This window comes from Parasteatoda tepidariorum, chromosome 3 (genome assembly GCF_043381705.1).
Source record: "Parasteatoda tepidariorum isolate YZ-2023 chromosome 3, CAS_Ptep_4.0, whole genome shotgun sequence".
NCBI classification, from domain to species: Eukaryota; Metazoa; Arthropoda; class Arachnida; order Araneae; family Theridiidae; genus Parasteatoda; species Parasteatoda tepidariorum.
Window position 1 is genome coordinate 89642336 of NC_092206.1, and position 11736 is coordinate 89654071.

The following is an 11736-nucleotide window of genomic DNA, read 5'->3' on the forward strand; positions in this document are numbered from 1 at the left end:
TATCTTTGATAAAAATCAAATAATCCTAATTTTCTTTTGGATAAATGACCTTTCTAACACAAATTATTATAATTAAAATTCTTATCTGTTTAAATTTCACAATCAAGGTAAGAAAATAAATAATTAATCGCTGCTGATAAAAAGATTGAATTAAAAGAAGATAGTTTTGTTTTTCTCCTAAACTATTAAATGATATTCTTATTAGAAAAAATAATAAAAGTTTTGTTTTCAATTTTTTGCTTTTTCGCTTTTACGTATAATACTTTCCGATACTTACACAACTATTTAAGTTTCCCCGTTCTTATTGATTTATCGTTTGAAATCGAACAAAAGAACAATGTTCCCTCTGTCACCATCTGCAATTTAAATCGAATGAAAAGAATCTATCATCGTTGCATGGAATTAAGATTACCAATGGAATATTGTAATCTTAATTCGAATATCGAAGTGTCTGGGTTTTTACCATTCTTATATTCGTCTGAAAGAAGGAATTTTTTCTCGCGTGGAACATTTGAATTAGAGTTCCTCACTAATTATTGGAATATGGATGAGAAAAATAGAATGTATGCCGGATACCGTTTTCAAGAATTAATCACCAAATGCAGTTTCAATGGAAAAAACTGCCAAACTCAAGATTTCATTTTGTTTCCAACCCTGCAGTATGGAAATTGCTTCACCTTTAAAAATACAGCCCACGTAAAAGCAAGCAGATATTTACCTTATCGTGGTTTAGAACTTTTCTTGGATATCGATGAAAGTTCCTACATGGATAAAGTATCGCCAAGTCTTGGAATAAAAGTATTAATCCACAATTCCTCGGAACTACCCAATCTGGAAGAAAAAGGAATATTCCTCAGCGCTGGATTTGAGACAAGCATTACACTTGGCGAAACTGTGATGGAAAGATTACCAATACCTTACAAAGACGAATGCAAAACTTACGACGCCAACTTGAGTCAAAGCGATTGCATCAAATCGTGTATTCAAAATGTTAGTTACATCAAATGTGGATGCGTTGATCCAACAATTCATGCAGCTCAAATAAATAAAAGACATTGTAATTTGACTGACACAGTGCAAATGTGGTGTTTAGAGGATGCCCTTAAGGATTTGGTTATGGGCAAATTTGACTGTCAATGTCCATATGCATGTTTATCAGTAAATTTTGATCCGCATGTTTCGAAAGCAGTTTGGCCTTCGAAAAATTATTTCAATCAGTTTCTTGCGTCTGATAACTCTTCTTTGATGAGTTGGAAGACGCATTTAAAGCATTTTAGGGAAAGGTTTGCTTTGCTGAAAGTCAATTTCGAAGTTTCAAAGAAAGTAATGGTGAAGCAGGTACCTGTTTATCGAAGTGACGAACTTTTTGGCTATTTTGGTGGTGCTCTTGGACTTTGCTTCGGGGCTTCTGCATTTTCATTGTGGCTGAAAGTTGAGTATTTAATGAACGCAATAAAACATTTTCTGTAATAACCGAAAATTTTTTTGTTACATTTATCAATTTAACACTATAAGTTTGTGTTAGTTACAAACAGATCTGGATTACTCACTTTTTCGATTGATATATATCAAAAATTTGCTCGAAATTATTTCATTCATTTGTTATTTAAAAAAACAACAACTTTTGTTTAATGACTGAAAAGAATAATTATTTTGCGATTGTATAGATAAGTATTGGAGAAATAAGCATAAAATATATGCCAGTCCCATAAAAAGGGGCAAGAATTTTTTTAGTTCATCGTTGGTAGCTTTTTTAAAAAAAATCTAAGAATAAAAGACGCGTGGTTGTAATCTCTGAAAATAATTTAAAAAAAGTCACGAGTTATTATAAAAGCACTGTATTTCAAATTAAAAAGTAATGTAATAATAGTTTTTCTGAAGATATACTAAGAACGTCTTTAGCGAGCACAATTTTTTTTCTAGCTAGTCGAAAAGTTACCACCAACTACAACATGTTTCATAGCATTTAAAGTCAGATATTATATTATTTACAGGCATGAAACACTGCTTCGTTTGTTACTACACCTGATTTTTTTTTTAAACTTTACAAGTTTTTTAGACTTAGCATTAAAAATAAAAATTTTTTAAAAAAGACGCATTTTTCGAATTAACACTTTTTTTAATGATGATTAGATGAGTAAGTCAAAACGAATTGTGCCCAAGGCGAATTGGAGCTCTGACGAATTGTAATCAGGACGACTTGTCGTCGCTAGGAATTGTTCACGATTCATGGAACAATGAATTATTGTTCCATGAGGAATTTTGCGCAACGAATTGACGTAACATCAACTGGTTTCCGCTTTGAGATTTAATATTCAGTTTTCGATTTGTCGAAAGTTGGCGTTACTTTTGTCATACGTACGATTTGATGCTAATTTGAAATTTGATCTTATTTGAAGTGCTTACTCCACGACCCTTTTTCAAAAATGTTACATTTTGCAACCATCTTTGCATTGTGCAAAAGCAAAGAGGGTAATGGCTAACACGTTTTTACACAAAATTATGATTTTCATGTTTTCTGATAGAATAGGCGTTACTTTTATCCTGTACCCTCTTCGATAGAAATTGTTTCACAGCTTCATCAGCGTATCAAATATTATATTTGTATGATTAATGCCTTGGATCTGAAATCGGCTCATTTCTAGAGGATTGTGAAATGTTTAAACTTCCGTTAATAAAAATTTAGAATAATAATAGCAAAATAAATGAGATAAATCTAGAAAAGACACTTATGAAAACTGAACTTATAACTATGAACTATTTGAAAAAAGGAAAACATCACGAGAAAAAGGAGAGAAGTCAGCATTTAAGGTATTTTTTTATTAAAATTATGTAACTTGACCTTTTCTAAAGCCATTCTAAGTATACTTACAAGCAATTTTAAAAGTCCATAATAAGCTATTTCATCGCACTTTTTTTTGAATCTCCATTTGTTAACACTGTTTTTCGAAGCTCTGTCGCCAAGGAAAAAAAAATCCATAGTTTAAGTTCCTCATCTTTGAAGGAATGAGATGATTTTAAACTATATATATATAATGAAGAATTATCTGGGCTTTAGAACAGACAAGTGACTGAAATGTTAGAAAAGTTATTAAACTTTTTTCAAAATCACCAATTTGGAATCGATATCCAAGTCCTTAAATATTTAAAAATAAGACCACAAGCTTTTTTCATTTTCACAAATCTGTAGCTTTTCCCCATAATGATGTTTTGTGCCATTTTTTAACTAAGCGCTGACAGTTCTGGCTTTAGATAGGCTAAACTTGTCCTAACAGCATAGAGTAACAGTTACAAACTCACAGCAGTTACAAAAATAGCATATAAATCTCAAAAAAAGCATAATTCCATAATATGGAATGAAGCTTTCGAAAAACAGCCTTAACAAATGAATCTGTGCACTTAGGTGATTTGATTGATATGTGAACAAGAGAATTGATTTAGGTAATAACAGATAGTGTCCATTTCCACATTTTGATGAAGTACGTCTGTATAAAATTGGAGATCAGTTTTAGAAAACATGTAAAAAGTTATAATATGCATAATATGCAGTATTAATAAAATTTATTTTATAAAGAAAAAAATAGAAAAGAAATAAGTTCCTTACTTTTTTCGAAGACCTAACAGGCCGTAGTAAGTATACTTTCTTTAATAAATGGCGTTAGAATATGCAAGAAGTATACATAAAAACATAATGTTATACCATTTAATTTTTCAAAAATAGTATTTTGACAACAATTTTTATCAAAAAACTATAAACTAAAAAACGTAAAATGAAGAATTATTATAAAAAACGATTTTAAAAATTCTTCATATTGAAATAAAAGCTCTCATGTTGTTTCTTTCTTTTTTATTCTTATAGTTCTTAATCAGATGTAAAAAACCATTCTGTAGAAAACGATCATCAAATAAGAAAATGAATTATTTACAAGCAAATTTTTTATTATAAAAATCATAACACTTACCTATTTTATAAATCCGCAGTATTCCAAATGAAATTTTCTTCGTTTGAAAATTTTATTTTCAAATAATATATGCATAGAATATCCCTTCATTACTTTTAGATAACATACCACACATCAAAATTTTATAAATGTAAGATCTCGATATGAATTTGAATATTTAGCTTAAAAACAGAATAGCTGAATTCTAGTTGAAATTATTCTTTCAAAACTAAAAAATATTTACCAAGAGAACGATAAAAATTTATTAATAATCAGCACAAATGATACTATTTCAATTAATTTGATGATTCTTTATTGTTGTTTTCGGAATTATATAGATACAGAAATATATACTATTCTATAAAGAAGAAGAATATTCTATAACTATTACAGTTCTGTACGTTCTGAATTCACATTTATTCATTGGAATAACGAAAGCAATCTTGACTTCACTTTAATTTGTAATGAATTGAAGACAGAAAATATTATTTTACAATAATACACACATTTGTAACAGCAAGTGATCATGAAATCAGAAGTTATGTTGTTAGTAATAGAAAGGTAAGAATTATTTATTTTTATTTCCAATGAGCTGCACAATCGGTCTTGCCGATGAGCAGACCTAGTGCGTTCTCCAGAGGTGGTATCCACTCTTTCAGGACCACCACAATGGGTGAGATACCGTTGGTCATGTTAATTTGAACGTCTGGTTTCTGCCACACTAGATGGCAGCACCGAGACTCTATTTGGATGCTCAAGTGCACTAGGAATTTAATTTTGCCGGAAATGCCAAGAGCCAATAAGGCACTCCAGGGATCTTTTACATGCCACAGGTAAAAATTATTGAGAAATTATTCTTCAAATGCTTGGTGTCTTCTGCTTCAATGTTTGGCATATTCTGGTTAGTTTTTTCATGTTCATCTACCTTTTCCTTAGGGAAATTTTGCTTCTTATTTGCTGCTGAAAAAATGGCGTCCGTCATTGCCAATGGTTATACTGGAATGCATCTAGGCTCCCGCTACAGGGCGTACTCGAACGTTGCGATCGCGAAAACGTGTTTCGAAATAATTACTTATTTAAAACCAATAGTAATGGAATCGAAAGAAAATATTTATGTATTCAAAAGCAAAAATTAACAGGTTGTATGTCATGGCGGTCACCGGTGACCGGCACAAAGTTTGTTCGTAGCATCACGGAGGTGACCGGTGACCTCAGTGAATTAAATGTGTCACGAATGATTACAAAAATTTACTGTTTTATTGCAAATAATATTTCATCAAAATATTCAACGCATACTAGAAAATCACTTTCGCCAGACGGGCAAGTCATGTAAAATTAGCGTGGCAATCAACGTGTTAATGGGAAAGTGGTACTCATTCGTTTAGGAGAAACTTAAAAAATTGGCACTAATGAGGCTTAATTACGCCAATTATGCTTAATTAATTAAGGTAATATATGCATATTGAAATTACAGAAATAAGCAATATACTAGAAAACAAAGAAAATGGAGTAAAGGTATTTATTTGTCTAGAACAGCAGTAAGAAATCGTCACACTATAAATGACGACAATGATGCTTAATTAATGTTGGTAATGTGTATTAATTGAAATAAAAAAAGTAACCCCTGACATTAAAAGCAAAAATAAGTAGAAAAGATACTTATTCGCGTTTTGGGAAACCGTAAAAAAATCTGCATATTATTATTGACACTAAAGCTCAATTAATATTGATAATGTGTATTAATTGAAGTAAATTAAAATAAGCTATGTGCTCAAGAGCCAAGCTCATGGAAGAAAGATAATTGGGAAATTTGTTTAAGAAAACCGTAAAAAATTCCCATTCACAGATGACGCTTAATTCATACGTTTCACTGACGGTAATATGCACTACTGGTATTATGGTAATTGGCGAATTGGTAATTCTACAACGGGTTTTCCGCAGTTTCAGAAAATATTTTTTCCAGTGGTATTACTATTTTAAAGAATTAGAAATAAAAGAAACTTTTTCCACCACTAATAAATATTTTAACAGTACTAAATTAAAAGTCAGATAGAGAAATTATCAGGCTCCAAAATCCTTATGAAGTTCAATTTTTTTTAAAAATTCGGCTTTAGTTGGCTGCCACTGACAAATATGTATAAACTCAAATGTTGAAGGGTTATTAATAAGTGCCAAATATACTTATATAGGTATAAAATATAATATTGATATATTTGGTGATTTTTAAAACTGCGACAAGCAGTTTTAATACCTATACTTTGGAATTAAGTGCTTCATTTAAGGAGAATTTTAACTATCATGAATCGGCTGTGAGCAATAGCATCATAATGCCAAGAAATGTTAAATACATTTTATCTTTATTCAATGGTATGAATTACAAACAATGAGCTTTGCTTTCTTCAATAATATAAAGCCACCGAAGATAACCGCATATAACATTGAATTAAAAAATTGAAATTATTTTAGCTATATTAATTGAGGTTAGTGACATTTTCAGAAATAAAAAAAAGTTGCATCTGAACTATTTTAGTACCAATTTATTAGAAAGCGGGACAAATATTTCTTTGTTTTTATTTATTTACCACGACCTAGTTTGAAATAAAAATCATGCAAGCATACTGAAAACCAATGTAATTAGTTATGTTAAAATTTAAGTGAAAGCAAAAGCAGTTCTGTTATACTAAACATATCCTTATTTATTAAACCACTTTTTTCACGAGGATTTACGATTTACGATTCATGTAAAAAATTAATATCAGAAAACACTGTATTCTAAATACAGTGTTTTCTGATATTAATTTTTTACATGAATTATTTATTTATACGTTAGTTTATTTCGATAAGGTATTGCATTAATACCTTATCAAAATTTCATGACAATAGGAATATCATCTTATAAATTATTTATAATCATCTACCATAATAGGAATATCATATGACAAAACTTTTTAATTTGGGAAACAATGTTCTTAGCGATGTAGTATTCACAGGTTATAGTTTATTGTATTCACAGTATTTTTCGGTAACTAAATTGATTTTTAAAAGCCAAAATATAAGAAAAAATAGTTATTTGTACTTTAGTTGATAAAATATCCCCACTAATCTAAATGAATTTAATTAAAATTGACTTAGAACTGAGACTATAATGTTACATTAATTACCCCGAATCTCGATCTAATTATATGAACCGTAAGTATTTCCAGAATAAATTATACTTTTAACATTTATTGTTTCCTCTTAAAATGGAAATGGTCATTTTTCATTATATGATTGATTGACCATCTGATGATGGACAAGGTCATTAATGAAAGGGTGCATCTTTCTCTTCTTCTGGCCCTAAGGCAGGGCGTGGAACCATTGTAATCCGTTACTTTCAAGGATCAACAACAATAGGAAAATGTCTATTTAAATGTGTCCTTTGTTTGTATACTTATTTAATTTTGCTTTTACAAAATTATCAATACATAACTGCAATGGGCGTTGTCGCAATGGTAGAAAAATTTTTTTACTTACATTTATTTAATCTATCACTGGTACAAAATAAACGCAGTGTGAAGAAAAAAATCATCTAAAATAATTTACTTTCAAACGATGCGGACCAAGTGCCAATCTTAATGACCCAAATAGGTAACCTCGGATATGCTAATAATTTAGTGCGTGTATATTTCTGGTTATGAAATCAACAACGTACTTGCCTTATATAAATATGCCTATTTTTTCCAACAGTTTTGGATTTTTTGACAGTTAAAATATGGATTTTTAACTGCAATTTAGAAGAGCCGTGATGGGTCAGGGAATAGAGAGCTCGCCTTTTCAATGAGGTTACCTGAGTTCGAATGCCAGCGATACGAATTCCGCATCCGGCTTGCACCGACCATGGTGCTGAAGCAATATATCTTCAGTGTTAGACGAATTATGGGTTAGACTCCCCTTGCCGTTAGGCTCATCGAGGTATCATTACAATAGGCATCATCACAAACATAAATGTAAAAACAAGAGGCAATATAGGTGTTTGAATGGTCAATCCACCACGGTCTGTTAGCAGCTTTTAATGGGTTACTACCCGGTTATACCAGTTTGGCATACATGAATGATAGTAAAATGAAAAAAGAGGCCATGTATGAGGGCTGTTTTTTTATGTAAGAGCCGTTTGAAAATAAAAACCAAACGAAAGAAAATTTTCATATAGCAAATTTATTTTTTGATTCTACTTAAGTTTCTCTTTTTTTTCTTCAAAATAGTTGGTAGGGCACTGGGCCCAAGTCCAAGAGTTCGTGAATTCGATCCCATCTCGGCCGAAGATTCCCCGTGTAGTAAATGGTGACTGATTCTGTTTAAATCAGTCGAGTCGCTAAGTCCTCCATGTTCCCATGACAAATCAATACCTCTGGGGGTACTGATCCAGGAGTTTCCTTGTCTTCTGGATTGGTTTAAAATGACAAGGCTACGGAGTTGAACATTAGTAGTCGTAAACCCAAAAATTGGGTCGGCTGTTCTACGACTGATATAGAAAAGAAATAGTTACCAAGTTTGCTTAAACACTTATCATATCTTATAATTATATTTAGAATAACCTCTTCACAGTAACACGCCGCCTACTCCGATAACCAAGAGGTCAAGACCATTTTCACGTGTTTGTCATTGTTGTACTGGTTGCCGCCAAAATGATGCTTAAAACATCGGAAAATATGAAAATCGCTTAGCGCAAGGTCTGGGGTGTATCGAGGGGTGGTCCAAAACTTCCCAGCCGAAAGAGTCCAATAAAGCTCTAGAAGACTGAGCTGTGGAGAGAGTTATTGTCATGCAAGTATCAAAATTTCCTGTCAGCATGCCAGTAGGAAGCTTCGTATAGTTCACAAATCTGCCGGTGAATGCATGCAGCAGACAAGTTTTTTGCCCACTAAAAACACATCACTGACAGTACTTCATAAGTGGCGGACGATTTGTTAAACTTCAATGTTTTAAAGACACAGAACTGACCTACGCAGCTGTAACTGAACACAGTTCTTCCCAAGGAGTGCCAGGACAAGACGCAAGCACTCCTTGTGACTCGCGCGCCACCTATTAATGTACACAGCAAAACGGTCCTTACTAAAAAAATGGCCCTCGTATTTTCACTTTATTTATTTTAATATTTGTAAAAAATTTAGACATTATATTTAATTGTTTCTTTTTCCTCCAAACAATAATTTTAAATTAATATTTAATTACTTATTTTTCTCCCGTTTTCTCTATCTTTTTTAAAAGGAGGAAAAAAATTCATAACTAGATACTTGCACTTCAAGAAGAAGAAGAAGATCACAGATACCCTCACATGTGACCTATGACATCGGCACCAGCTGATCGTTCATAAGCAAAATGGCGTGTTAAAGTCGAGCTAAGTTTCTGCACCTAAGCTAGAATGTTCATTAACGTGAAATTAATTACATACAGCTTCGTACTGCACATCGAATTTAGTGAAACGTAATTTCTCGCCTGAGTCTTTTACTTAACTGAGATTTATTATTTATTTATATATTTGGATGTAACCATGATATATTTTTGTTTTGTGTACTTGACAACTGCGATACATAATTAATTTGTTGATGTTCTACATGGTTGGCTTCATGCCAATCTTTGTGTTAAGATATATAAATAATTAAAATCTTTGTGAAAGAATCTTTGCAAAAGAATCTTTGTGTAAGAATTTAGAATGTGTCACTTAAGAGAATTGATAATTGACGGGCTTGGTTTACTCGAACTAGAATGGAAAGAACAGTTGCTAACGTAAACAAATGCCACGTTTCAACAACCAATCAGGATCGAGATGCCCACACTACGTCACTTGCAGGTATCCCATTGGTTAGATGCCTAACTGATCCGATCATGGTTTTTCTCAGCTGCGTAGAAGGCTAATGTATATTATTTTATAACAATGCATAGAGAAATTCTAGCAGGGAAATATTTTGTATCTTATTCCTTAGTAATTAGGAAATATTGCCGAAGAGAAAAGGTGTAATGAACTGTTACCTCAAAGAAAGACGCAATTCAGAATACCAGAATTGAACTTTGAAATATGTCCAATTTGAAAAAGGGCAATGATTCGCACGCCCATTTCTTAGGTGACGCAATTGGGCGTCGTATTGATCATTTTTCACGCAGGATATGAAGGAAGGAAGGGGAAGAAAAAAAAACGATTACAGAAAGTAAAAGGTAAAATTTTTTCTTTTTTCTTTTGTTGCTCATTAATTAAAAGAAGAAGAAAAAACGTCAATAATGTTTGGGTGTAAGACATTGAACTTCTCATAAAAAAATTTTAAGTTACTACATTATAAAAAATATTTAAGTATACATAATAATTATTTCGTGATCATTTATTGCACTATCATTGGACAGAAAAATCATAGAAAGAAGATTCAGATAACTTTGGATGTGATCGGGATAACATTAATCAAAGTTATAACGGCGACCCATAAATTATTTTTTCTAACAGTATTGATGTATAATTTCTTCTTAAATTGTTTTCCGCTATTATTACGCTTTTTGTTAATGATTAATATGGTATTTCAAGACTTGAAAGAAAAAGTTTCTCGTTTATTATTTCATAAATTAATTGTATAATATTACCTTATCTTGCAACGTTTTAGGATATCTATTTAGTCACCGTATAACAATTATTGAACAGTAAATTAATTATATTTCGTTTTAAAAACTACGTCAAACTATTCATAAAATTATGTTCAGTCAATGTACGCAATTAATATAACTAATTCAAAATAGTTATTCAAAAATGAAGAACAATACTAAGAATAAAAAATACGAATTTTAAAAAAATAAAGTTGGTTAAAAAAGTTACCACGGTAACCTAACAAAATTTTAGGGTTTAAATTTTATCACATGTTTGACGAAGTCTATGGAACCAATAATTTTGTAAAGTTAAAAATTTCGGGATCTTTTAGTTAAATAAGGGCTACATATACGTCTGCTCCTTTGAAAATATAACATTTAAGATAAGTAAAAAGGACCTTAACGTATTGCATTATAAACTGAAATGAATTATCGTCTTCTTCCTACCACTCCCTACGCAGCAAGAAAGTGGGCACTCAGAAATATACGATCGAGTGAATTTTAAAAAATCATGGTCATGAATATATTATTCAATGGGATGCCTGCAAGTGACGTAGTGTGGGCATCTCGATACAGATTGGTTGTTGAAACGTGGCATTTGTTTACGCTACCAACTGTTCTTTCCATTCTAGTTCGAGTGAGCCAAGCATCAATTCTCTTAAGTGACACATTCCAAATTCTTTCACAAAGATTTCAATTCCTTCGCTATACATTTCTTACTTGACACAAAGACAGGCACGAAACCATGCACAGCATAAACAAACTAATTATGCATCGAAGTTGTAAGGTACATAAAATAAAAATACATCACGGTTACAATAAAATACATAAACAAATAATAATTCTAATTTAAATAAAAGAAGTAGACGAGGAAGAAATATATTTCAACTCATTCTATGTGCGATACGGCTCTGTATTTATATAACACTAGATTGCCTAAGGAAGTCATTTTGACTGCTTTTAATTTCAATTAGAAAAACAATGATCTGTACAATGACATAATTTCTTAGAATTTTGTGACTCTTTGTACATTTTTTTTATAGTTAATATTTACTAATAGCTTGTCATATAGCTGTAAATAATATAAAAAATATTAAAAATTAATTGTAAACAAATTTATTTACGCATTCACAATCTAGTCATTTTGACTGCTNGGGAGGTTCTCGTGGTCTTCCTCTCCATGTAATGC

General features: G+C 31.3%; 1 protein-coding gene across 1 annotated transcript; it reads left to right on the plus strand.

Moving 5' to 3' along the window:
- The first annotated feature begins 543 nt into the window (after window positions 1-543).
- On the plus strand, window positions 544-1470 carry LOC107450751 (degenerin mec-4-like). The gene has a single exon (XM_016066632.2). The coding sequence runs from the start codon at window positions 544-546 to the stop codon at window positions 1468-1470; it is 927 nt and encodes a 308-aa protein (XP_015922118.2).
- Window positions 1471-11736: the final 10266 nt, after the last annotated feature.

Excerpts from the sequence above, each read along its gene's own strand:
- LOC107450751 (XM_016066632.2), top strand. The coding sequence starts at position 544 with ATGGATGAGAAAAATAGAATGTATGCCGGATACCGTTTTCAAGAATTA.